The sequence below is a fragment of the Podarcis liolepis genome, assembly GCF_965112155.1.
Source record: "Podarcis liolepis genome assembly, chromosome: 13".
NCBI classification, from domain to species: Eukaryota; Metazoa; Chordata; class Lepidosauria; order Squamata; family Lacertidae; genus Podarcis; species Podarcis liolepis.
In genome coordinates, this window is record NC_139573.1 from 36,352,617 (window position 1) to 36,380,384 (window position 27,768).

General features: G+C 46.3%; 2 protein-coding genes across 3 annotated transcripts; both read left to right on the plus strand.

Moving 5' to 3' along the window:
* The first annotated feature begins 4,374 nt into the window (after positions 1-4,374).
* Positions 4,375-27,354, plus strand: SGCA (sarcoglycan alpha). 2 transcript variants are annotated; one of them, XM_083470098.1, is made up of 10 exons: positions 4,375-4,484; positions 6,500-6,634; positions 7,340-7,491; positions 9,512-9,584; positions 12,814-13,012; positions 15,079-15,241; positions 15,347-15,555; positions 17,334-17,360; positions 25,262-25,465; positions 26,932-27,354. In XM_083470098.1, exons 1-9 carry the CDS (start codon positions 4,445-4,447, stop codon positions 25,452-25,454), a joined length of 1,191 nt encoding a protein of 396 aa, XP_083326224.1. In that variant the 5' UTR covers positions 4,375-4,444; the 3' UTR covers positions 25,455-25,465; positions 26,932-27,354. The 2 variants fall into 2 exon arrangements, 1 of the variants encoding a protein (XP_083326224.1); XR_014518139.1 differs by lacking the exons at positions 25,262-25,465; positions 26,932-27,354 and adding an exon at positions 17,920-19,719 and having other exon boundaries at positions 17,334-17,853.
* On the plus strand, positions 18,851-19,719 carry LOC310690761 (uncharacterized protein). Its single transcript, XM_083470304.1, has one exon. The coding sequence runs from the start codon at positions 19,005-19,007 to the stop codon at positions 19,671-19,673; it is 669 nt and encodes a 222-aa protein (XP_083326430.1). The 5' UTR covers positions 18,851-19,004; the 3' UTR covers positions 19,674-19,719.
* Positions 27,355-27,768: the final 414 nt, after the last annotated feature.

The following is a 27,768-nucleotide window of genomic DNA, read 5'->3' on the forward strand; positions in this document are numbered from 1 at the left end:
TAGGTCCAGTCATGGCCGACTCTGGGGTTGCAGTGCTCATCTCGCTTTATTGGCCAAGGGAGCCGGCGTACAGCTTCCGGGTCATGTGGCCAGCATGACCAAGCCGCTTCTGGCGAACCAGAGCAGCACACGGAAACACCGTTTACCTTCCCGCCACAGCAGTACCTATTTATCTACTTGCACTTTGACATGCTTTTGAACTGCTAGGTTGGCAGGAGCAGGGACTGAGCAACGGGAGCTCACCCCGTTGTGGGGATTCGAACCGCTGACCTTCTGATCGGCAAGCCCTAGGCTCAGTGGTTTAACCCACAGCGAGCGGCTGGTTACTTATCACTAAAGAAAGCTGACAAAAGCAGGCACAGATTTGCACAAGAGGATTGCAAAGCCTAATTTACATGCGCAGATCCAAATTTAGACGTTATTACTATGATTTAAATAGAAGTTCAGTACATCACACCACATTGGGGGAAGGAGTGTCGATTGGGTTTCCTGTGTGCCTGTCCATTCTGGTGGGCAACTTCAAGGTCCCCTCCTGCTCTCCGCTCTGCATCTTTAAACCCTACTTGGATGGAAAGTCCTTCAAATAGCAGACCCCTTCAAACAGCGGAGTGCCATCTGAAAGCCCTTGAAATAAGAGGACTGCAATCTATTAAGTCGGGCATGGGGACACCCCCGCCGTGACGTGGCCCGGTCTGAGCACAGGAGCCGCTGGACCCGACTCACGAAACCATCACTTTGCTGCCATGGTGACCCCACTCGGAAACATGTCGAATGATCAGAAAAGAACAGCATGCGCAGAGTGCTTCTGAGGATGCGCGCTGAGCTGGCAGCTGCCCCAACCCCCACCCAACCAGAGGGGTAACCTCTAGAAAGATCCTGGGTCTCAAAACCATCTTTTAAAAAAAGAAATCAGCCAGGGTGCTTCGGCACGTAAGCACCAGGAAGTGTAACTCTCTGCAGCCTAAACCAAGCCGTCACACGGAGACTCAAGACATCAGGAGACAGTTACACAAAAGGCATTTTTAGCTGGTTGTCTCTCAGTGTCAGGTGTCCTTGATTGTCGGGGATGGCCTAGATTTGAAACAGATCTTTCCAGCTCCTCCCTCTCTTCATCATTCCTCTTACAATGTCCCTGGCTTTCCAAACCTTTCCTTCTTCAGCTCAATTTGCTGGTCTTCTCTCTCTCTCTCTCCCTCTCTCTTTTACAAATATGAATTTATAACATTCCAAATGCATATCCATATACAGTGGTACCTCAGGTTAACAACTTAATTCGTTCTGGAGGTCCGTTCTTAACTTGAAACCGTTCTGAACCTGAAGCACCACTTTAGCTAATGGGGTCTCCTGCTGTTGCTGCACCGCCGGAGCACGATTTCTGTTCTCATCCTGAAGCAAAGTTCTTAACCCGAGGTACTATTTGTGGGTTAGCAGAGTCTGTAACCTGAAGCATCTGTAACCCGAGGTACCACTGTATACAGAGACTACTCTGAATCTCGAGACTTCCCCCCATCCCCTCCATGGGTCCTATTGTCAATGCTTACAACTGCATATTATTCCACATTTTATGTCCACCCATATTGTCCATAGTATCCATTCTTAAGGAAATCAGCCCTGAGTGCTCACTGGAAGGACAGATCCTGAAGTTGAGGCTCTAATACTTTGGCCACCTCATGAGAAGAGAAGATTACCTGGAAAAGACCCTGATGTTGGGAAAGATGGAGGGCACAAGGAGAAGGGGACGACAGAGGATGAGATGGCTGGACAGTGTTCTCGAAGCTACAAACATGAGTCTGACCAAACTGTGGGAGGCAGTGGAAGACAGGAGTGCCTGGTGTGCTCTGGTCCATGGGGTCACGAAGAGTCGGACATGACTAAACGACTAAACAATTATTCCACATTCTATATTTTATGTCAACCCATATTGTCCATAATATTTGTTACTTTACAAGTGGGGTTCAAATCCTGCTAATATTTTCTTCAGTTTACAGTGGTCTCTTAGATAAGTTTTTAAAAAATCCCATTCTTTAAAAAAAGTTTTTGTCTTCTTGGTTCCTGAACTTCCCGGTCAGTTTTGCCATTTCAGTGTAGTCCATCAGCCTGGTTTGCCATTCCTCTCTGGCCAGGACTTTATCTTCTTTGCATCTCTGGGTTAGTAGCATCCGTGAGGCTGTTGTCCCGTACATAAAAAGTATTTTCTGCTCCTTTGGGATGACGGTATGTATAAATCCTAATAAGAAAGCTCCTGGATTTTTAACAAAGGCTATTTTAAACATTTTTTTCCCATTTCATTATATATCATCTCCCAGAAAGCTTTTATTACCTTACTCGACCACCACATATGATAGAAGGTACCTTCTTTTTCTCTACATTTCCAGCAGGTATTTGAACTTGTTCTATAAATTTTTGCTAACTAACTAGGAGTCAAATACCACCGGAACATCATTTCCATACGATTTTCTTTTAGCATACAACATGCCATGAATTTCAAATCTGTTTTCCATAACCTTTCCCAATCTGCCATCTGCTGGTCTGCTCTCTCAAACAGCTGTGGTACATCCCAAAATCCTGGACACTTCAAGGTTTGCTAGCCTTTTTATCAGGTCTGAGCTTTGCCAGGAAGACGGATTTCATTTCAAAGTGTTAAAAGGTAAAGGGACCCCTGACCATTAGGTCCAGTCATGACCAACTCTGGGGTTGCGGCGCTCATCTCACTTTATTGGCCGAGGGAGCCGGCGTACAGCTTCTGAGTCATGTGGCCAGCATGACTAAGCCACTTCTGGTGAACCAGAGCAGCGCACGGAAATGCCGTTTACCTTCCCGCCAGAGCGGTACCTATTTATCTACTTGCACTTTGATGTGCTTTCAAACTGCTAGGTTGGCAGGAGCAGGGACCGAGCAACAGGAGCTCACCCCGTCATGGGGATTCGAACTGCCAACCTTCTGGTCGGCAAGTCCTAGGCTCTGAGGTTTAACCCACAGCGCCACCCGCATCCCCTTTTCAAAGTGTTACGTTACCGCAAATTTCTCCTAATAAACACATTTTTTAATACAGTTTTGGGTGGGCAATATACATGGTTTGGCAAGCAGTTCTCCTTCAGACAATGCATTTTTAACATTATTTTCACTCATGCGCAGATTTTTGTAACCCTTGTTTGGTTGGAGAACTGCATCGCAAAATTCGGATGAGTGTGAATTTTGAAGGGTGTCTGTGTTTCGGTTCCCACATTGTTTCATAAAGTGCAAATTTGATTGATTTGGCTTTAAATGAGGACTGAATTCAATTTCTCCTTCATCCATAGTGACAGTCATCATTTCAGAAGAGGTCTGTACTCTTCATTCTCACACGCTTCTCCTACAATGATGTCTGTTGCAACCCTATACATTTCTGCTCAGAAGTAAGTCCTAGGGAGTTCAATGGGAATTACTGATGGATTAAAGTGTACAGGTTAGTAGCTTTATACATGCACCTTCAAGGGACGCTGGTGGCGCTGTGGGTTAAACCACAGAGCCTAGGACTTGCTGATCAGAAGGTTGGTGGTTTGAAACCCTGCGACGGGGTGAGCTCCCGTTACTCGGTCCCAGCTCCTGCCAACCTAGCAGTTCGAAAACACGTCAAAGTACAAGTAGATAAGTAGGTACCGCTCCAGCGGGTAGGTTCACAGCATTTCAGTGCGCTGCTCTGGTTCACCAGAAGTGGCTTAGTCATGCTGGCCACATGACCCGGAAGCTGTACGCCGGCTCCCTCGGCCAATAAAGCGAGATGAGCAGCACACGGAAACGCCGTTTACCTTCCCGCCGGAGTGGTACCTATTTATCTACTTGCATTTTGATGTGTTTTCGAATTGCTAGCTTAGCAGGAGCAGGGACCAAGCAACAGGAGCTCACCCCATCATGGGGATTCGAACCGCCAACCTTCTGATCAGCAAGTCTAGGCTCTGTGGTTTAACCCACAGTGCCACCCGTGTCCCTGTCGGGTGTTTTAGGTAGGTGATATTTCCAGCCCTAACTGGAGATGTTGGGAATCAAACCTGGGACTTGCTGCAGAAGGCAGACGCTCTACCCCTGAGCTACACCCTTTCCTTCTAGCCAAGGTGCACCCTTGTCTTGTCTGGATTAACCCTCCGTTTGCCAGGCTTCACACAGCCTGTAGTATCTGTTCTACCTTGCTGTGTTACATTGTCATGATATTAGCCATGCAAGTGGCTTCTGCAGGGGTGGCTGGTGCAGTCTGTATCCTGCAGTTTTGCTCAGCAATGGGTCCATCTCGTCGCCTGCTGTTTTGGCAGTCTTGCAGTGCCCCCTTGAGGCAGCGACAGGGCCTGAAGCTCGGGACTCTGCTGACACCCATTCTCCTAACCCCCTCTGTCTGACACAAGGCACACACACCCTCCCACCGCCTGCGATCGCAACCTGCCTCTGTCGATCAAAACTTTCCTCTCGAAAGATGGCAGGACAGCGCCTGATTGCGAGCTGCTTCCTTGCAGGCAAGTTTCTGGATTTTATATGGGAGCATACGGGAATCTGCTGTGCAGCAAAGGGTGTCTCTGTGTTTGTGTGCCTTTATAGTTAGGATCCACTTATAGGAATTGGAATGGGAATGTCAAAGGACCTGTTTTAAGACAGGATGAGTAGCCACGGGAAGAGATGTTGGTCAGACACTGTATCAAAAGCTATTTCAAACTTTTTTTTTTTAAAGAAGAGCTCCACTCTGGTCAAGAAAGAAGTAGCCACATGTATGTTTTTCACCATGCGGTGTGTCTTTCGGTACAATTTTTAGCAGGACCCGTGTGCCTAAAATTCTTGGGGACCAGGAAGTTTGCCTGCTTTTTCTTGCTGCCTCTCTTTTGCAACGCCTTCTAATTTTAGGCTCAGGCTGCAGCCCCTTTCGTTCGCCGCTTGGCGCAGAGACAGCTGTTGCCATATTTGTGAGGGAGAGCAGGGGATCATGCCACAGCAGTGGCAAAATCTTTTAAAAATGCTTTCGGTTGCATTTCAAAACAATGCTCTTTGCAGCAGCAGCAGCTGGCACACCAACGTTGACTAAGGAGCCAGGAATGGAAACAAAACAAGAACTTTGCTTCAGGATGAGAACAGAAATCGTGCTCCGGCGGCACAGCAGCAGCAGGAGGCCCCGTTAGCTAAAGTGGTGCTTCAGGTTAAGAACAGTTTCAGGTTAAGAACAGACCTCTGGAACGAATTAAGTTCTTAACCCGAGGTACCACTGTACTGAATGGTACAGTTTTTGTAAAATATGTAGGGATTTATGATATGCAAAATGAACCATGGAAAGAGAAGAAGGGAAGTCATTGATATCTTAAGGCTGTAAAAATGAGTACTTTAAATTATAAAACATATATATCTATATCTATCTATCTGTCTGTCTATCTGTCTATCTATCTATTTATCTATGAATGAACCAAGATATATCAAACTTGTGTTTGACAAGACCCTGAACTACCCTGCTGCATTGTGTCATATGTGGTGGCAAGATATGAATGTTATTAAATCAGACTGCAAATGAGCTTTGTTCTTGCAAGGAAGTGACAATTTCTCTCCAGGGACAATACTGTAAAAGAAAAGGAAAAACCTGTTGTCTTGGGTATAAAAGAAGCAAAGGGTAAGAAAAATCTATTGCCTTAGCAACATTTAGATGTCCCAACCCTATTAAGGCCAGGAAGAAGAAAAAGGAAACAGCCATCATTTGAACGGCAGAGTCAGAGAACAAAGCACACGAGGTGAAGAATGAATCAAACAAAGGCCAATTTGGTTTGACACATGTGCAGTTTGAAAGCTTGCCCCTAGCTTTATTTTATTTTAGGGATTTCTGTCTCGCCCCGCAAAAGCCCCCCTGAGCAGTTTAAGATAAGTTAAAATAACGGGGAAATTAAAACAACTTGCAAAACGCTACAGTATAATGGTATAAAGGCAGTTGGCGGCAATGAAAAGCAAACACAGCAGCATAATGTCAATTTACAGAGGACTGAGAAACCATTTGCCCGACGAAGAAGCATTCTGGGTGTGACGAGCTCAGCCAAGTCACGTTCCAAAGTGGATAATGTTAAGTTGTGGGTGAACATATCAGACGACACAGCGATTCTTCAAACAGCTCTTGTTTATTCAAAGGCCAGAACAGAACTGAACTAAAGAGCTCAGTCAGCCTGCTTATATAGAACTCCAGAACAACGTAACTGTAGCAACTTTCTAAAACTATCCAATCACTGAACGTCACTTTCGATCCTTCATTTGCATAACTATCTACAGTATCCCCCTGCTGGTCCAGGGTGAGAACTTCAGTACATAACAGATAATAACCAACTTTGACGACTCTTTCGGTAGAGTGTGCAGGCTTCCCAGCGATGCTAAGCTCCGTCTTGGGCTGTGCAAAAATCCTCAGTTTGCTGAAAAGCAAAAGGCAGTGGAGAACATTGAGAGTTTGTCTTTTGTGTCATATGAATCCGGATTCTGGATCTAATCCTGTGTCTTCTTTGCTCTGTCTTAGGGCTCCTCTTCAGCCGGGGCCTGGCTGTCAGCCTCCCTGTCCTCAATCTCTATGCTGTGGTTGGGGAGATCTTTGTCCACGAGTTTGAAATAGACGACTTTAAGGATGCCTTTCCCTCCTCCATGGACAAAAATGGTAAGGGACCAGGAGTGGTTTCCTTTCAATCCATCCCAGGCACAATTAAATAGCTAGTTGCCTTTCTACAGATATGGTTTTGTCTACATGACGGCATGTGTCTGTTTACCTAGATCTATATATGTTGATGTGATTAACAAAACAAAGTTGTTATTATTATTATTATTATTATTATTATTATTATTATTATTATTATTCATGGAGCCAGCTGCTCTGCTTTGTCAATCACAGTAGTATATTATTTCAGCTGAATCCTAAGAGGGACCTGCAGCAAGCTTGTGTGAAGTGCTCTTTGATGCCAAGACTACAAAAGGACAGGTCCCTGCCCCGGGAGCTTACAATCTAAAACCTTTGGTTTCTGAACACTGGAAGCCCGGAAGTAAACACTTCCGTTTTCAAACATGCCTTGGAAGTTGAACGGCTTCCGCTCTGTGTTTTTCAGTTTTCTCAGTTGAACTTGCAGCCAGCCTTTTGCAACTCGGTTTTCGAATGTTTCAGAAGTCGAACGGTCTTCCGGAACGGATTACGTTCGAGAACCGAGGTACCACTATGTTGTTGTTGTTGTTGGTCCTGCCTCCATAGAGATCAACCCTAAACACTGTAGCCTAGGTGTTTCAAGAACCAAGCTTCAGGATAGCATCTCCATCTCCCAGGGAGGGCAGAAGAAGCACAACATTAGCTCAATTTGGGTCTGAAATCTTACAGAGCCGCCTGAGGCCCCTGTCACTTTCCACACCAATCTTCTGGATCACCCAGACTTGCCCCGCTGGCTGCGCTACATTCAACGGACCCCCTACCAGATGGGATATCTCTATGGGTCCCCCACAAGCAAAGAACTCGGCAAGCAAACAATTGAGGTGCGTGCATGTTTTATAATTCCCTGACGGACAGGGGGGTGGTCATCGATTTTGCTCAAGACTCACCTGAGAGCATCCTGGGCAGAAGCCCAGGTACAGGTTGAGTCTGAAGTCATGCCCACATCCTATAGCTAAAGCATATTTATAACACATGGCTCCCCCCCCCAAAAAAACACCCCCACACACAACGGGAATGGTAGTTTGCCCATCACAGAACTACAATCCCCAGCACCCTTAACGGCCTAAACGGCCTCGGTCCAGTATACCTGAAGGAGCATCTCCACCTCCATCGTTCTACCCGGACACTGAGGTCCAGCACCGAGGGCCTTCTGGCAGTTCCCTCACTGTGAGAAGCCAAGTTACAGGGAACCAGGCAGAGGGCCTTCTTGGTAGTGGTGCCCGCCCTGTGAAATGCCCTCCCACCAGATGTCAAAGAGAACAACAACTACCAGACTTTTAGAAGACATCTGAAGGCAGCCCTGTTTAGGGAAGCTTTTAATGTTTGATGTATCACAGTATTTTAATATTCTTTTGGAAGCCGCCCAGAGTGGCTGGGGAAACCCAGCCAGATGGGCGGGGTATAAATAATAAATTATTATTATTATTATTATTATTAACAAGCTACAGTTCCCAAGATTATTTTTTTGGGGGGTGGGAAGAATCTTGATGTCTAACACATGCACCACACGCTGCCACTGAATCTTGGGGGCAACCTGGTGGCTGCAACTCTGCCCCAGCAGGATGGCCCCAGCAGTGGGACACTGATGTAGAGCACGTCCCTATTTTCATCTGAGGAATATTGAAGGGTATGGCTAAAACCCATGACTAGAAATCACTGGCAAATGTAAGCGTGGACAAACACTTAATTAAGTTGATCTGCACTGGAATTCAAACCAAATTAACCCCTGTCCCCCCCCCCCCAATGGACACAGACACATTTTGAAGCCGCCGTCGAGCCCCTTGTCAGATCCAGGGAGCGGCACTGCCAGGACCGGATTTAGGTTTGATGAGGCCCTATGCTACTGAAGGTAACGGGGCCCTTTATATGCCCAGCTGTCCTTTGTCAACAATAAATGGTCACTGTTTTTTATGTTGAATATATGCTGTATGGCAATTTCTGGACCTCGTAGGTACCTAAAACCATTTGCACATGTTGCCATGCAACCAGTCCATGCAGAATGTAAAGGGGTAAAGGGACCCCTGACCATTAGGTCCAGTTGTGGCCGACTCTGGGGTTGCGGCGCTCATCTCACTTTATTGGCCGAGGGAGCTGGTATATAGCTTCCAGGTCATGTGGCCAGCATGATTAAGCCGCTTCTGGCAAACCAGAGCAGCGCACAGAAACGCCGTTTACCTTCCCACCGGAGCGGTACCTATTTATCTACTTGCACTTTGATGTGCTTTCAAACTGCTAGGTTGGCCGGAGCAGGGACCAAGCAACGGGAGCTCACCCCGTCGTGGGGATTCAAACCGCCGACCTTCTGATCGGCAAGTCCTAGGCTCTGTGGTTTAACCCACAGCGCCGCCTGCATCCCAATAACAAACTTAGTTGGTCTCTAAGGTGCTACTGGAAGGAATTTTTTTATTTTCTTTTGACTATGGCAGACCAACCATGCTACCTACCTGTAACCAGGTATCTCCAGTACCAGCTCTGAAGAGCCAGCTCCACTCAGACACAGGATATGATTGCCTTGCTTCCAGCTTTTGTGGTAGCCATCAGCCCAGAAACTATTTATTTGCTGTTGTTATCCTTATTGGAAACCTGCTTTTTTCTTTTCTTTGAAGGCTGAGATACAACGGTGTGTGTGTGCCATACCCTCCAACATTTCTCCAATGAAAATAGGGGTGTCCTAAGGAAAAGCGGGACATTCTGGGATCAGATTAGAAGCTGGGACAGTTTCTGTATATCTGGGACTCTCCCTGGAAAATAGGGACATTTGGAAGGTCCAGTGTGTTTGGGCATGTGTTTTAAAGAAAAATTAAATTAACCCCCCAAGTCTCTTTCTCTTATTTGTGACAGGTGAAGGCATATAACAGATACACTTATGAGACTGCGAGGCAAACCATGATCATCACCATTGCCCCATCTTCAGGTAATTCCCCCTCCTCCATGAAGGATATGGGGCATATTCAGCTGTATCACCTTACGATTGACTTTGGTGGGGATACTGGATCTTGGCTGTTCTTAAATTTGGTGCAGATCCTCACTGCCTGGACTCCCATGAAAGGCCTTTGTTGGGTTTTTGGGGGAAGGTGGGTGAGCAGGTGTCGACCCAAGCCAGGGAAGTTGGAGACTTCCAAATCCATCTAGGCCCAATGTATATATATATGCATTATTTGGGCTTATTGATGCCAGTGATGGCTTGGCCCTCTCCTGGGCCAGTGATGAGGAATCGAATCTAGCTGTGTGTGTATATATACCGGTATATATTTCTGTTTTACACTTTAGAATACTCATTTGAACAACCATAAAATGTCAATGACTTCCTTTCTTCTCTTTCCATGGTTCATTTTGCATAACATAAATCCCTGCATATTTTACAGAAACTAAACCATTCAGTATTCCATTATTACATCTGACAAAACTTATTTACATGGTTGAATTTATCTTACTGCTGCTAACATTTACAAGTGTACACAATTCCCCCCATATATTCAAAAAACATTTCCCAATCTTCCTTAAATATATGTTCTTCTTGTTCTCTTATTCTATAAATTAGATCTGCAAGCTGTGCATATTCCATCAGTTTAAGTTGCCATTCTTCTTTAGTTGGGACCTCTCTCATTTTCCATTTTGGGACTAACAAAATATGGGCCGCAGTTGTAGCATACATAAATAACCTTTTTTGACACCTGGGAATTTCCATCTAAATTATCCCCAACAAAAAGGACTCAGTTTTTTTTTGGAAAAGTACTTCTAAGCACTTTTTTTCAATTCATTGTGGATTATTTCCCAGTACTCCTTTTACGGGTCCAAGAATCTAGCTGTGTTTTTACCTGCCCACAGCTCAAATGTGAAACCCTCGTGAGGCAAATGTGGGGAGTCCCCTCCACCCTAGACCTTTTGCCTTAAACATGTATCTGGGCAGATCAACATCATATATTTAAAGCACATCCATTTAAAGTGGTCTTCCACTGAGCTATGTCCCTTCCCCATTGCATAATCCTAGAACTGTACAGTTGGAAGTTATCATCATGAGAGTCATCTAGTCCAGTACAGAAATCATTTGCCCAATGTAGGGCTCCAACCTGCGACCCTGAGATTTAAAGTCTGATGCTCTACCGACTGAGCTATCCAATCTCCCCCCTGTGCTGGTTTACTCAGGAATAATAAGCCTCGCTGTGTTCCGTAGCTCTTTCTCTCTCTAGTAAACGGGCTCAGGATTATCGCTCTGCAAGTATGTGTCAAATGACGCGTCAGGCTTTGGAGCGATTATGAAAGGAACTGGAAGGGAAACAGCAGGCATCGCAATGCCTTTCTGCCAGGCGGCTGCAGTGTGGCTTCAAATAGAATATCATCTCCCTGTCTCGAAAGGATGTAATAGCGCTAGGGGGAAATGATCAAAGAGCTGGAGCGCTTTTGCCTGCAAGCAAAGACTAAATTGAAGCTTTTAAGCTTAGCATAAAGGACAGCAAAAGAGCATGATAGAGGTTTATCAGTTTTTGAGCAGCATGGGGAAAGTGGCTTGAGAGAGCCCTCCCTTCCCTTTCTTAGAATTGCAGAGTTGAAAGAAGACCGTCTACTTCAACCCCCTGCAATGGCAGATGTCCCATACAGGTTTCGAACCTGCAACCTTGGCGTTATCAGCACCTCGCTCTAACCAACTGAGCGGTCTAGGCTCACAATCCACAGAGGAAGAGATTTGATTGGCTGCTGGGAGTCAGCTGATACATGGGATCATGGGCTTAGACCCTAAATAGAAGGGACAGTTTGTGGAAGTCAAAGAATGAACAGGGCAGAAGTGAGAAAAAGAGGTGTTTCTTTACATGAATGGTAGACAGTACCACTTCAATACACATTTTCCAATCTTCCTTAAATGTATGTTCTTCTTGTTCTCTTATTCTATAAGTTAGATCTGAACGACGCGCATATTCCATCAGTTTAAGTTGCCATTCTTCTTGAGTTGGGACCTCGCTTGTTTTCCATTTTGGGGCTAACAAAATACGGGCTGCAGCTGTGGCATACATAAATAACCTTTTTTGACACCTGGGAATTTCCGTCTAAATTATCCCCAACAAAAAGGTGGGTTGTGGAGCCTAGTCTGCTCTGTTGGTTAAAGCATCATCATCATCATCATCATCATCATCATCTTCATCATCATTTTATTTGTACGCCGCCTTTCCATAGTTAAAACATTGCTCAAGGCAGCTTACAACAGGACAAGATTTACATAATTACCAACATAACAAAAGTCATAAACAATAAATAAAACACATCAAAAAGTACACAACCAAAGGGGAAACAATTTCCACATAAATCATACAATCTAAGACTAAAAATTAATATCAAATTAAAAATTAATTAAAATTAAATTAAAGCATTAATATCAATCACAAATTAAAATGACATGTTGTTGTTTAGTCGTTTAGTCATGTCCGACTCTTCGTGACCCCATGGACCAGAGCACGCCAGGCACTCCTGTCTTCCACTGCCTCCTGCAGTTTGGTCAAACTCATGCTGGTAGCTTCGAGAACATTGTCCAACCATCTCGTCCTCTGCCGTCCCCTTCTCCTTGTGCCCTCCATCTTTCCCAACATCAAGGTCTTTTCCAGGGAGTCTTCTCTTCTCATGAGGTGGCCAAAGTATTGGAGCCTCAGCTTCAGAATCTGTCCTTCCAGTGAGCACTCAGGGCTGATTTCCTTCAGAATGGAGAGGTTTGATCTTCTTGCAGTCCATGGGACTCTCAAGAGTCTCCTCCAGCACCATGATTCAAAAGCATCAATTCTTCAGCGATTAGCCTTCTTTATGGTCCAGCTCTCACTTCCATACATCAAATGGCATACATCAAAATGACATAGATAAAAAATAAAAGCAATTAAAAACAAGAATGGAGGCCTCTCTGCCCAGCAGCAGCAGCAGCAGTCCTTTATGGAGCCTGTCAGGCCCCGCCCCAAGCCAGGGAGCAGGGCAGGGCCCTTCAGGCTCCCATCAGGTCAGTTTTGCAGCACAGTGCTGATAACTCTCAAGGTTGCAGGTTTGATCCCCATATGCGGCAGCTGGATGAGGGCAGACAGAGGTGGGCTGGGCAGACGGACCAGGACTTTTTGTGGCGGGAAGTAATGTGTATATCCCCTAACCCTAACTCTGAACTCTTTCTGTAGATGGAGAAATGCCATATCAGGCTGACTTCCTGGTGAAGAACTGGGACGTGGAGGAAGTACTGCCAGCAGATATCCAGGATCTTTTCCAGCAAGCTGTGGACAGCATGTGGGAACAAGATGGCCTGACCGTCGTCAATATTACCTCAGCGTTGGACCGGGGAGGCCGGGTACCTTTGCCCATTGAAAACCGGAAGGAAGGGTAAGAGGAGGGGAGTCTCTCACAGGCTGTAGAAATGGTCCCCAATACAGTGGTACCTCGGGTTAAGTACTTAATTTGTTCCGGAGTCCGTTCTTAACCTGAAATTATTCTTAACCTGAAGCACCACTTTAGCTAATGGGGCCTCCTGCTGCCACTGCACTGCCGGCGCAATTTCTGTTCTCATCCTGAAGCAAAGTTCTTAACCTGAAGCACTATTTCTGGGTTAGCGGAGTGTGTAACCTGAAGCGTATGTTGTTAGGATATTTCCGTTCCACCTTAAAAGGGAGTAGGCTTTGTGAGTCACAGAGTCTGTGCATGTCCTGTTCACAGGATGTTTATGTTTCCTATTGCTTTCGTTTTCTCTCTCTGTCGGAGACACTGACGCAGCCAGTCATGTCTTTCTCTGTTCTGATCAAGGCTGAATAAAGCTTGTAAATAATGCTCTCCTGAGTGCGACTTCTGCTGTCAATTATCTGCTGATAAGAGTGTGCATGAGCTCTGGAATGTGGCGAGATAACTTCTAGAAACTCATGTCGCTAATCGCTGATACTGCGTGCCTACGGGAGATCGATGGATCGTCCGGCAGACGGCTTGGGGCCATGATGGACTTTGTCTCCCTGGCAGTATCCCAACATATGTAACCTGAGGCGTATGTAACCTGAGGTACCACTGTACTGGAAAAGCTGCCTCCTTTCCTGCAGAATCTCCTCAGATTCTGCCAGGGAATGGTCTGAAGCAGAGGGATGGGGGATGCATTCCCAGCAGAGCAGCTTCTCTCAGAAAAGGAGCTGGAGGGGGAAGATTCACCCTCCCCCCCTTGCCTACAGTTGTCTCAGAAGCCGAGACAGACACAGAGCGGTTTAGGCAGGAGTTACCTAGCTGCGAGATAATGGCACAGGGAACAGAAGGGAGGGGACAGATAGCAGAGACGTCATTAGAAAACGTGGGGGACACTCCCTCCCCACGAACTTGGAGATCCAAATGTATCAGAGAACAAAGGTTGCAGAGAGAAGGAGGGACCTCCCGTTGGTGCCTATTATCTTGCGGAAGGGGGAAGGGGCAAAAGTTAGAGAAGCCAACTGCTCTCCTTGGGGAGGGATGTGGATTTTTGTTTGCAACCTGATGCCTGAACTATAAAATACAGTGGTACCTCGGTTTACGGACACTTCAGGTTACAGACGCTTTAGGTTACAGACTCCGCTAACCCAGAAATAGTACCTCGGGTTAAGAACTTTGCTTCAGGATGAGAACAGAAATTGCACGGTGGCGTGAGGCCCCATTAGCTAAAGTGGTACCTCAGGTTTAGAACAGTTTCAGGTTTAGAACGGACCTCTGAAACAGATTAAGTACTTAATCTGAGGTACTATCTAAACTTATAAAAATATACACGTATAAAAGAACTATAAAATATAAGGTGAAGGTGAAGGTAAACTCCTGCAACCCAGCTGGTGCCAAACATATCGCTCTGCTTTCCTTTGGCCTCGGCCCAGTATACCTGAAGGAGCATCTCCACCCCCCATCATTCACTGAGGTCCAGCTCTGAGACCAAGGCCATTTAGGGCTTTAAAGGTCAGCACCAACACTTGGAATTGTGCTGGGAGCCAATGTAGGTCTTTCAGGACTGGTGTTATATGGTCTCGGGGGCCTTCTCTCCTTCTCGCAGGGTGTTCATCAAGGTGGGCTCCATTAAAATGGTACACATTTAAAACTTCCCTGAACAGAGCTGCCTTCAGATGTCTTCTAAATGTCAGGTAGTTGTTGTTCTCTTTGACATCTGGTGGGAGGGCGTTCCACAGGGTGGGCGCCACTACCGAGAAGGCCCTCTGCCTGGTTCCCTGTAGCTTGGCTTCTCGCAGTGAGGGAACCGCCAGAAGGCCCTCGGTGCTGGACCTCAGTGTCTGGGTGGGGGTGGAGACGCTCCTTCAGGTATACTGGGCCGAGGCCGTTTAGGGCTTTAAAGGTCAGCACCAACACTTGGAATTGTGCTTGGAAATGTACTGGGAGCCAATGTAGGTCTTTCAGGACCGGTGTTATATGGTCTCGGCGGCCTTCTCTCTTTCTCACAGGGTGTTCATCAAGGTGGGCTCCAAGGAGCCATTCAACGAGTGCTTAACCAAGGTCAAGTCCCCTGCCAACCGCAACCGGTGCAAACTGCTGCAACAGCCGGCCCTCACCTGTTACGACACCTTCAGCCCTCGGTTCCAGATCGACTGGTGCAACCTCACCTTGGTGAGAGGGGACGCTGGAGAAAGTGGGTGGTGGCATGCTCTGGGCCATCCCAGAGATGCTCACTCCCCCTCCGTCTTTCCAACCCCCCTTTTTTCCGCTCCTCAGATAGACCTCACCAATATAAACACCACGGAAGTGGTGACCATCTATGGAGACGGAGTGCTAGAGGAAGGCAGCGAATTCAATCCTCCGGATGACGCCCCCGACAGGGAGTTCTTCAGCGACTTCCTGCTCACTTTCCTCCTCCCTTTCTTCCTGGCGCTCCTCCTCGCTCTCCTCCTGGCCTACATCATGTGCTGCCGACGGGAAGGCGTGTAAGTTTGAGTCTGAGGGAGGACCGCAGCCTCCCGTGGGCATTTCATAATACAGTGGTACCTCCGGTGTGAATGGGATCCGTTCTAGAGGTCTGGCCGGATTCCGAGGTTTTCACAACCTGAGGATCACTGTTATATGCATGCGTGCAGCAGTAGACCACTTTTGCACGTGCACACGCAGCAAAACACTTCCGGGTTTGCCGCTTTTGCAACCTGAAGTTTACGTTACCAAGGCTAACTTAACCCGAGGTGCTACTGTAGTACATTACAAAATAGTTACACACATTAAAAAGAAAGAAAAAAGGGTTCTTTTGAACCTTGAGACCTCCTTCCTTCCTCCATGGGTTCCAATTCTAAATTTTATTCCTGCATACTTTACTGTATTCTATCTGTTATATAATCATAGTACCCAATGTTACATTATGAGTGTCACTGTATTCCTGCCTATGATTTGAACTGTTTTCAGTGATCTCTCAGATATGTTAGAAAGTCACTCCAGTCTTTTGAAAATACTCGGTCTTCCTGATTTCTGATCTTTCCCGTCAGTCTTGCCATCTCTGCATAGACCATCAGCTTGGTCTGCCACTCTTCTCTGTACTTCTTCTTTTTCCCATCCCTGGGCTAGGAGCATCCTTGCTGCTGTCGTGGCATACATAAACAGTCTTTTATTTTCTTTTGGTAGTTCTGTGTCTATAAGACATTTCACGATAGTTCAAAGGGGGTGTGGGAGGGGAGAAATTGGGGTTTTCTGTATCTTCCACCAATGGGCTACATTCACACAGCTGGGGACTATGCCTATGTGGAAACTTCCCTTTTCGGTCCCCTCCTAGTGCTGAGGGATAGTGCTGCAAGAGAAGGTGGGGAAGCACTCAGGCCTTCACTTGCCTGACCTGCCTCTTCCTCCTCTTCTTCTGACCCAGCCTGTGGCTCCACCCTCCAGCTCTGAAGCTTCTCCTCCCTCTGAATCTTGCCTCCTGGCTGGTACAGTTCCCCACAAATCACTGACCGCCTCTCCTGAGTCAGGCTACTGCCCCACTTCTCTGCCACTCCAGTGTACACTGGTCAGTGACTTGCCAGTCCTTGACCCTTCTTCTCCCGAGCTCCCAGCAAAGCTGAACCTCCTGCTATTAAAGAGGCCAGACGGCGATATCATGGGAATTCCCTGTGCATTCTAGAACCCTGGGAAATCATAAAGGGGCGGCAATGGCAAGGCAGTTTAAGGCAGCAGGGATACTGCTTACCATAGGGTAACCTTGGCTCCCCTGATGTTGCTGAATGAGAACTTCCATCATTCCTGACCATTGGCCACGCTGGGTTATATATCGGGTTGAGGTCCCCAGTGCAACCCATGTAAAAAACAGCCCGAGGGCCAAATTCAATTAACCTGAGGGCTAGTTGTTCACCAGCCCTACACCATACTTCCATGTGACCTGCAAACATGGTCACAGTCTCCCAAAAGGCAAAAATGGGTTTAAAATCCGACAGTGATTTACCAAGGACAGGTCCAGAAAATGTTCAGCTAGAGCAGCGGTTCTCAACCTGTGTGTCCCCAGATGTTGTTGGACTACAACTCCCATCATCCCTGAGCTCTGGCCTTGCTAGCTAGGGGTGATGGGAGTTGTAGTTCAACAACATCTGGGGACCCACAGGTTGAGAAAGGCTGAGCTAGAGTATATAGGACGGTTATTATTTTGGTACAGCCCTGAGTATACTAAATTAAAGGTTTTCTGTTGCCAAATTGGACCTAACCCCAGTTTTCTTCCTTTTTTAAATTGTAGGCAGAAAAGGGACCAGAAGACCTCAGAGTAAGTAGTAGTGCCTCCATTTGCATGTGAGTGGTTTGTAAAAATGTGAAATCATTACTTCCACATACCCCACACCCAGTGTCTGTATTTCAGAAGTTGTTTTTCCCCTTTCAGCCACACCCTTTTTTGTATTTTCTATTGTCGTCTTTTAAAAGTGAGGCGATCCGAAGTACACACCTTATTTGAAAATGTGGATGAAGCAAAACTCACACGCCAGCATTATATATCAGTCACGGGTATTGAACGTATGAATTTCTTCTTCTTCTGTTGACCAAATCCTTGCAATCATTTTGAAATTCCTGTCTTACGTGCCATGACTACAGGGCCAGCCCCACCATTAGACAGGCTGAGGTCACTTCCAGACAGTTGATATTTCTGGGTGAGATTCAACCACAGGCTGGCAAATTTTAGCATTTATCTGGAGCTCTTTTGCGACAAACCCACTTCCCCCAAAGCTTGGACTTTATGCGGTTAGGAAAGTGACGGTGAAAACGTGTCGGCAAGTGTGTGATAACATCTGCTTGATGCAACGTTGCCTAATCTCCCGCAAATGAATGAGAATGGATGCTCGGTAAATAGTGGAAGTCACCTGACGTCCTTGCAAAATAGTTAAGCCCATTCAGTGAATGCGCTACCTGGAAGTGACATCAGGTATGAGTGGGGAGTGGTGTTGGGGGTGGTGGAGCTGTGTGTTCCATGCAGTAGTGTAGCATGGGGTACAGGGGGTCCGTGGCCCCAGGAGCAAATTTCTGAGGGGACTTTAAAGTTCCAGAATAAAATATATCACTCCTTCTGGACTTTATGTCTCTTATAAAATTCAAAGAGAGAAAATGGATTTTAAGTCTTTTTGTAGGTCAGCTCAAGTTCCCTGCTACTATGATAGCAATCTTGGTAAACTTAATTCTTTCAAATTGATATTTCCTCTCAAAAGAATGGGAATCAGATTTTCTCCATCTCCCAAACTTCCCACCAGTTGGGAATTGGGAAACACCTTCAATTCTGAGAATGGATGCTTTGTTCCTTTGCTGTGATCATTAAAGACTCTTTAAATCAGGCATAGGCAAACTTGGCCCTCCAGATGTTTTGGAACTACAACTCCCATCATCCCTAGCTAACAGGACCAGTGGTCAGGGATGATGGGAGGTGTAGTCCCAAAACATCTGGAGGGCCGAGTTTGCCTATGCCTGCTTTAAGTGGTCAGGGACTCCTTTCGCTTTGTCCTGCAGCGAAAGGGGGCGGGGGAGAAAGCCAAGTGCCTGGAGCCTGACACCTGTCTTGCACAGCCTAAATGGGCCTACTGCCCTTGGTCACAGTGGGGGACATCGCTGATGTTAGAATAAAATAAATATTCTGGTCTGCAACAGGATAGGGATGTCGCTGGACCATTGACTAGAGATGTGCACTTGTTGATGATGTCATCACATGGGAGCAGCATCACAGGGGGCTTGTGATCCCACAATGCACCAAGCTGTTTCCATGGCGACCATTTAGTCCAAGTCCCTCCCCTGTAACCTCATAACCTCTGGCAAAGCAGGATGGCTTTGTCATATCTGCCTTGCACAGGATATCACCACCCAACATCTTCCTCAGCTGCGAGGCAGGTAGCGTAGGGATGTACCAACACAAGCCAGGCTTAAGGAGAAGATGAGTGCCTTAGGCGAAACGCAGATTGATTTCTTGGTTAATAATGAGAAGTGCTCAGAGGAGAAGATATCGGCGGACATCTTTGACCCCCCGGCACATCAGGAAGACCAGGCCTTAAGGGAGCCTCAGCCGTCATGTTCCGGCGAACACCTGAAGTCTACCTCCAAGTCCAAAACGAAAGGCAGAGAGCTCCACAAACCTTCCTTCCCCTGGAAATTCCTCTTTCCAAAGCGCGGCGTCTCCAAGCTCATTTTCCAGGTGGTGGCCTCGGGAGAGAAACGTCACGGCGTCTCCCTGCAAGCCCTCAAGAAGAGTGTGGCGGCCACCGGATACGACCTCGAGAAGAAGAAGAGCTACTTCAAGAGGGTCTTGAGGGCCTTGGTGGCGAAAGGTGTTTTGCGGAAGCTGAGTGGCCGAGGGCTCACGGGCTGCTACGCCATCAGCCGGATGATGATGAGGTTGCTGAGGAGGAGGAGCCAGAAGAGGAGGAGAAGGGGGAAAGGGAAGGGGAAAGGGAAGGGGAAGGCCTTGCCAGATCTCAAACCGAAGCAAGTACCCAAGAAGAAAAAGAGGAAGAGCAGAAAGAAGAGGAGGAAGAAGACCAAGAGGATGACATCTAAGCCGTCTGACTTGCAGAGTCCTATGCTGATGACAGGTTCCCATAGCTGACGCTGTGTGTAAGGAGGAAAAAGAATAAAGTGTCGTATTTGAAGTGCCTCTGTTTTTGTGCCTCTTATTTAAGATGGTTAACATCTGATCCAAAGACATGAGAAAGGGCAGCTTCTTCTCAGCCTTTTGAGATGGAGGTCTGAAGCAACCGGGGGATGTGTGTGTGTGTGTGTGTGTGTGTGTGTGTGTGTGTGTATCTTTATTGCAGTCCATAGACGCACAAAACAATTTCAAAACAAGATACAGTGGTACCTCGGGTTACATACGCTTCAGCTTACAGACTCCGCTAACCCAGAAATACTACCTCGGGTTAAGAACTTTGCTTCAGGATGAGAACAGAAATCGTGCTCGGGCAGCGTGGCAGCAGCAGCAGGCCCCATTAGCTAAAGTGGTGCTTCAGGTTAAGAACAGTTTCAGGTTAAGAACGGACCTCCGGAATGAATTAAGTACTCAACCCGAGGTACCACTGTACAGTTGAGACAACCAAACAACAGGCGAAAGAGACCGAGGTAGTCATTTTGCTGTGTCTAGAGCACGATGGTCTCTGTTTCTTGCAACCTCCAAAAGAAACTTTGCCATGGTCAGCGTAATATCGTTTGACCTATCCTCCAGAAGGTTTTTAATATGGGAGGCTTCAGATTTTCCTGGCAAATTTGCGAGTAAGGGTTTGATCAGCTGATCCCTTGCTTGCTCATACTGCCCACAATGCAGTAGGATATGGTTCATGCAATCGACGTCCTGAGAACACCAACAAAGCCTCTTCTGGCAGGGGATGCCTCTCAGTCTACCATTTAGAACTTCCAATGGAAACACATTTAATCTAGCTTTGGTAAATAAACGCTGATAGGTAGGTACGGACAAATTCCTAAGATATGAGGCTAACTGGAAGTCGTGCCCGTATTGTGAACGGACACCCATCGTTTCCTCTTGTAGCCACATTTTTTTTACAAAGCTGCAAGTCCTAATATAATGGCTGCTCGCAGTCTTTCCCGTGAGTGGCAGTTGTGGCCTGAAGCTGTGCCTCCTATCTCACCCAGATGCACAGCGCCATTTTAGAACGTTTCCCCGTCCCCTCCAGCCACCATGGAGGCTCATGGGAATCCGTTCCAGAAGTCTGTTCGACTTCCAAAACATTCGGGAACCAAGGCGCAGCTTCCGATTGGCTGCAGGAAGCTCCTGCAGCCAATCAGAAGCCATGGAAGCCGCATCAGACATTCAGGTTCCAAAGAGAGACCCACACCTTTTGGACTGATGTGCAGATAAGTACTTTGCTAACCGCCAGATCTCAATGCAGTGCAGTTACTGGCAATTAAAAATGTGCAAAGCACATATAAATTATGCATTCTGAGGTAAACGATGCCTGTGGATAATCTATTAAAGTACATCTTAAATACACATTTTGAGATTAACACCGGCACACCCGCCGCCAAAATTGCAGATTAATGCAGAAAGGGGATTGACTAGCATTTCCCCCCTTCTCATTCATGAAAGCCTTCCCTGAAGTGATTTCACAGTAAAGAATAAGTACAATTAAAAAACATCCACCAAGGAAAAACGACGACAGCCACATGGTGGATAAATTGTTGGTGAAAAAGGAGGCCGCATCCACAACAGATCTGGAGCGTAACAACACTGAGGTCCAGTGCCAGGGGCCTTCTGGCGGTTCCCTCGCTGCAAGAAGCCAAGCTACAGGGAACCAGGCGGAGGGCCTTCTTGGCAGTGGCGCCCGCCCTGTGAAACGCCCTCCCATCAGATGTCAAAGAGAAGAACAACTACCAGACTTTTAGAAGACATCTGAAGGCAGCCCTGTTTAGGGAAGCTTTTAATGTTTAATAGACTATAATATTTTAATATTCTGTTGGAAGCTGCCCAGAGTGGCTGGGGAAACCCAGCCAGATGGGCAGGGTATCACCTGGTTCACCTGGCGCTATCATTATAAGCCTTCGAGGGGCAGACAAAAATGTTCCTTTTTTAAAAATAACTTTTAATTCAAAATTAAAACAAAACATATTATCCAGAAACATATCATCCTTCCCCCACAGAACCCACCCACCCCACCCCCGGCTTCCCTCAGTTCCAGTCTTTGATTTCTCTAGAAATGCTGTTTTCTGCATGTTACACAGTTGTATAGATCCTCAAACTATTTAGCTGATTATTATCAATAAAAAGCTTGTGAATGTTTATTCAAAACCAGCCAAGGAGTCCAGTTCGCTTTGTTGTGTCTTCAAATACTTTGTAAAGGGTTAAAAAAATATTCACCTGGCACTTTCATTATAAGCCTTCGAGGGCCAGACAAAAACGTTCCTTTTTAACCAGGCCTTTGGCCAGTGAACATCCGATGCCCTTTTAAAATGTGTTGTCAGTGTTACTTGTTTTTTTGTTTATCTTTTGATTGTGTGTTTCGCGTTTCTGTGTTTGGATTATATCCTGCAAACCGCCCTGGGACCTGCGGGTATAGGGCGGTATACAAATTTAAATGATGATGATGGGACCTACAGACTGGAAAAAGACAATTCACCCACCCCACACTGTTTTTTAGTTTTGTCCTCCCCCTTCTCCACTTATATGATTTTTTGAGGAATGGGAAAAATTACAGACACCGTTGAATTTTAAATACAGGGCTTGCTTTATTCGTCATAAGGATGCGGAAGTCACTCTGGAGGACACAGCAAGCACCCTTCACACTTTGACCTGATTCTGGGCAGCTGGGAGAGAGAGAGCCCTGCTCCTCTTTGCGCCTCGGCCGGACTCTGCCTTCCCTTGCTTCTTGTTCCTGCCACTCCTGGACGTGGCTTGGCTGCCTTTTTTCTTGGCGGCTTCCTTGGCCTTCCGGCCTCTCATCTTGGGCTGGTACTTCTTGACAATGTTGGGGTTGACCTTGAAGAAGCCTGTGGCTCCCTTCCCTTTCACTTGCCAGAGTTGCCCTTTGGACACCATGTTGTTGATGGACCTCATGAAGTAGTGCTTCTTCTCCTCCATGTCATAGCCCATGTCGGTCACGGTCTTCTGGAGAGATTGCAGGGAAAGCCCAGTCTTTCTCCGGCAGGTGGCCACGGCTGTAAATATCAGCAAGGAAAGGTGGGTGGTGGGTGGCTTGGGCACAGTGGCTCTCGTTGGATTGCGGTCGGAAGCAGTCCTTGCCCCAGGAGTTCTTCTGCCTCTCTGCAAGGAAGGATCCAGGGAAGAAGGGTCCTCAGAGGAACCCGAGGTTTGCATGTTTGGAGAAACATCAGATTCTTCAGTGTCTTCTGGAGCTGAGTCTCCGTTGGTTGAGCCTGTTTCAGATGCATCAGCTGAAGGAACATCCGCAAATTCTTTTGACTCCATCATATTGCTCAGAAACTGCCTTCTGTTTGACCCCCTTCTTCTTCTTGTTTCTGGGTGGATAGTTCTGTTGGTTCTAAAGTCAACGGGGGTGTTGCTTTTGTCTTTCTCTCTTGGTCTATATTGTCCACACGTGCCTACCACGTCTGTCAATTAAAGTAAACGGGTTTGGAGATTTTTGTGGCTCCCAATATCTTGTCACATTCGCAACTTGACTCGCCCGTGCGCTCACCCAATCCTTGCTGCGATACTTGGTTCCTGAATAAACAGTTATCTCTTTTCAACCTCTCTCAACAGTACTTTTGAGTTTGCTTGCCTTGGAGGGTAGAGGATTTCAAGTTGATGGTGCTCAGCTGCAAGGCAAATCAATCCTGTCCATCTCTCAGGCACATTTTGTGTATTTAGGTCCAGCTAGTTGCCATGGGAACAAAGCTGGATGCTCTGTGATGTCAGCTTAGTGCTCTATGATGCCACGAGGATACTGCCTGAGGTACTGCATCACACGCCTGCCTCTTCCACTTAATGGTTTGCTATTTTCTTTTAAAAAACACACACATTGAACTATTTGTTAACTCAACAAATGAGAGTAGTAGTAGTAGTAGTAGTAGTAGTAGTAATATTTGTATCCCATCCATCTGACTGGGGTTGCCCCAGCCACTCTGAGAAGCTTCCAGCATCTATAAAAACACAATAAAACATCAAACATTAACAACTTCCCAATACAGGGCTGCCTTCAGATGCCTTCTAAAAGTTGTATACTTACTCATCTCCTTGACATCTGATGGAAGGGCATTCCACAGGGTGGGCACCACTACTGCCCTCTGCCTGGTTCCCTATAATCTCACTTCTCACAGTGAGGGAACCTCCAGAAGACCCTGGGAGGTGGACCTCAGTGTCCACATGTCAGCTGAGTGATGGAGAGAATATGTAGCATAGAAAAGGGCCCAGGTTTAGTCTCCAGGTAAGCAGGGCCACAATAAGACTCCCACCTTGGCTGTTGGAGGGGTGCTGCTAGTTAAAGTGGGATACATTTCATGCATCATCGTAAAGCCAGGTCAACTGGTCCTTGTGCCCCATGATTATTATTACTATTACCACATTTATAGCCATAGCCAGCCCAAGACATTTTGGCGACTGAGGAGAACCTCAAAATGGCACCTCCCTCCCTGCCAGGGAAGAAGGGATGAGGGAAGATCTACATTAGGAACAAGAGGGGACTAAATATCTACACTGGGATCTGCTGACCCTATGGATCCTGCCACCTGAGGCGGTCACCTCACTTTGCCTCATGGGTGGGTTGGCCCTGTTTATATCTCACTTCTCCTTCTCAGTCTTGTACAGTGATATCTTGGTTCTCAAACGCCTTGGTGCTCAAGCAACTTGGAACCCAAACACTGCAAACCTGGAAGTAAGTGTTCCGGTTTGCGAACTTTTTTGGGAAGCTGAACATTCTCCGTTTTGAGTGTTACGCTTCCGAATTGATGGCCACACTTCCGTTTTAAGTGTTACGCTGAGGTCTGTCTGTTTTTGCTATTTATTTTGCATTTTTCTTGTTTTTGCAGCTCTTTTTTGTTTTGTTTTTGTGACTGTGTGGAACCCAGTTCAGTTACTGATTGATTGATTGATTGTGTGACTGCAGTACAGTGTTTATTGCTTTCATTTTATGGATCAATGGTCTCGCAAGATAGTAAAATTCAGGTTAAATTGCTGTTTTACGAGTTGTTTTTAATTGTCTGGAACAGATTACCGTATTTTTCGTCCTATAGGGCGCACCGGCCCATAGGACGCATCTCATTTTTTTTTGGGGGGGAATGAATTTTAAAAAAATTCCCCCCCCCCAGCCATGGCTGCCGCCCCAAGCCTTGCGCACACCTGCCCGAAGCACGGGGCGCCCTCCAGGGCTCGCAAGGCTTGCGGATAGCTTCCTGAAGCCTGGAGAGCGAGAGGGGTCGGTGCGCCCCGATGCCTCTCGCTCTCCAGGCTTCAGCGAAAGCCTGCATTCGCCCCCATAAGACGCACACACATTTCCCCTTCATTTTTGGAGGGGGAAAAGTGCGTCCTATGGGGCGAAAAATACGGTAATCCATTTTGCATTATTTTCTACGGGAAAGTGCGTCTTGGTTTTGGAATGCTTTGGTTTTGGAACGGACTTCCGGAATGCATTAAGTTTGAGAACCAAGGTACCATTGTACATAGTTCCCTCCCTCCCCATTTTATCCCCGCATCAACCCTGTTGGGATAATACCATTTCTTTTCTTCCTCAGCATCCAAATGGTGCATCACCACACAATCCACGACAACACTGAGGAGCTGAGGGAGATGGCCAGCACCCGAGATGTTCCCAGGCCCCTCTCCACCATGCCCATGTTCAACGTCCGCACGGGCGAGAGGACCAATCCCATGAGAAGCGCCCGCTTTGACACTGCCCAGGTGCCTCTCATCCTGGCTCAGCAGTGAACGTTTGTCAGGTGAGTTCCTCCACAGCCACTGCAGAGCCATAGAGCTGAATGGGGCCTTGAATGCCTGGGAACAGGCATGTTCAGTAGGGTTATAACATATATTTTTTTACAACCTCATGTTCCTGTAGCTTAGTTAGATGAACTTTGGCCTAAAAACAGTGGAATGAACTGTCATTTCCAAATCGTTTGAAAAAAAGATTTTACCACAAAATCAATAAATTGATTTTTGCACATGTAGCTATATACAGTGGTACCTTGGTTGTAGAATGGCTTGGCTCCCAAACAAATTGGCTCCTGAATGCCGCAAACCCAGAAGTGTGTGTTTCGGTTTGTGAACATTTCTTGGGAGCCGAATGTCCGACGCGGCTTCCGATTGACTGCAGGAAGCTCCTGCAGCCAATCAGAACTGCGCCTTGGTTTTCAAACGGTTCTGGGAATCGAACGGACTCCCGGAATGGATTAAGTTTGACAACCAAGCTACAACTGTAGTGTATTCTGTAATGCGCACAGCATGTATTATAATACAGGGAAAACAGAGATTGCAAAGTTTATAATACTTGTGCTTTGTACATTGTACATCATTGCAAAGTTTATAATGCCTTGTACATTGTACATCATTTATTACTGCTTAGAATAAATCGAGGTTGCAGTTTGTCTTTGTTTCTGCCTCGAGCACTATAAAATTCCCGCATCGCTTTTGATTGCGCATTCTGCGCACTGATTACTTCTTGGTATCTGGAGTACAGATGGCTCCTGCTTCCAGTGATTCTCCAATACAGTTTTAGGAAGTTCCAGACAGCTGTAAAAGTTCTAAACAGTCCCATAAAGTTTTAAAAATTGCTAATACTTATGAGTAGCAATGTTACATATATGGTGATACCAACTTTTCATTTCGGGGTGACCTTTTTTTCGCAGCTGAGAAGAATTAGTCCCTTTTCAGTGTTTCTAAGCAAAAGTTCATCCCTTTATGATACAGGAAAGAGGTGTGATTTATTTTTTTTTAAAGTCAAAAAGTTATAACGCTAGTGCTCAGTCAAGGCAGGATTTAACCCTGTCCTTTTTGCAGGGGTGGGGAACCTTTTTCTTTCTTTCTTTTTTGCAAGTACAGTGGTACCTCGGGTTAAGTACTTAATTCTTTCCGGAGGTCCGTACATAACCTGAAACTGTTCTTAACCTGAAGCACCACTTTAGCTAATGGGGCCTCCTGCTGCTGCCGCGCTGCCGGAGCACGATTTCTGTTCTCATCCTGAAGCAAAGTTCTTAACCTGAAGCACTATTTCTGGGTTAGCGGAGTCTGTAACCTGAAGCGTATGTAACCTGAAGCGTATGTAACCCGAGGTACCACTGTACAAAGACACAGAAACATTCTGGTGGATGAATGACCCCTCTTGTAGTCTCCGTTCCCCCTACTCAGTAACGGAAGCCAAAGAAATGCATGTGGTATTAAACTCCTCCCTCCTCTTTCCCTCCAACAGGTCAAATCCGGCGAGGCTGTGGAGAATGTCCCCACCAAAGACTTCTCTCAATATTGAGGCAACTTCTCTCGAAACTCGGGAGAGTGGATTTTGCTTTCCTGCTTGTTTCCACTTTGATAATGGTGGGAATTGGGGTAATGGTGGGAATTCGGTAACTCTGTGCATATGTTTGTAGGGTTAAGCATTTTGACTCCCGGGGCAATGCTGTTTTTGTGTTTTTGCTACATATCCAAGTGGTGGGTGGGTAGTTCAGAGCTGCTGGTGCCAGGCATTGTGGGTACATAACCTTGGTCACAGAACTACAGTGCCCAGAGTTCTGTGGGTAACGTCACAACAATACCTCTTTGAACCCATAGAGTGACTGCGATCAAAGAGTCCTTTGATTACCATTTTGCACCTTGTTGTGATAAAAGGTTGAACACGCTTCTTTGTATTGTATTTTATTTTATTTTATTTTATTTTATTTTATTTTATTTTATTTTATTTTATTTTATTTTATTTTATTTTTATTTACCTTCTCCCCAATTAAGAGCCTTCAAAAGGCTGGATTTCTTGGTTAGCGTCACATTCTGTAACTGTTATGCAGCTTTGATGGGTTCAAGTTGGAAAACCTTCCATAAATCAGAGTGGAAACTAAAGGTATGCTAAAACCTCATGCACAACTTCAACACACATGCTGTGCCAAATGGCACCACACACACACACACATTAATTTTCACCCGCACACATTTGTACAATGGGCGTAAATATTTTCCAGCAATGGATGGAAAGGTCTGTCCATTTTGGTTCTCCCAGCTTCTCATTCTTCCAGTCTTAAATTCTGTCCTCCATATTTCT

Excerpts from the sequence above, each read along its gene's own strand:
- SGCA (XM_083470098.1), top strand. The coding sequence starts at position 4,445 with ATGGCAGGACAGCGCCTGATTGCGAGCTGCTTCCTTGCAG. Across the intron at positions 4,485-6,499 it reads TGCGAGCTGCTTCCTTGCAG|GGCTCCTCTTCAGCCGGGGC; the intron begins GCAAGTTTCTGG and ends GCTCTGTCTTAG. Across the intron at positions 13,013-15,078 it reads ATTGAAAACCGGAAGGAAGG|GGTGTTCATCAAGGTGGGCT; the intron begins GTAAGAGGAGGG and ends TCTTTCTCACAG.
- LOC310690761 (XM_083470304.1), top strand. The coding sequence starts at position 19,005 with ATGAGTGCCTTAGGCGAAACGCAGATTGATTTCTTGGTTAATAATGAG.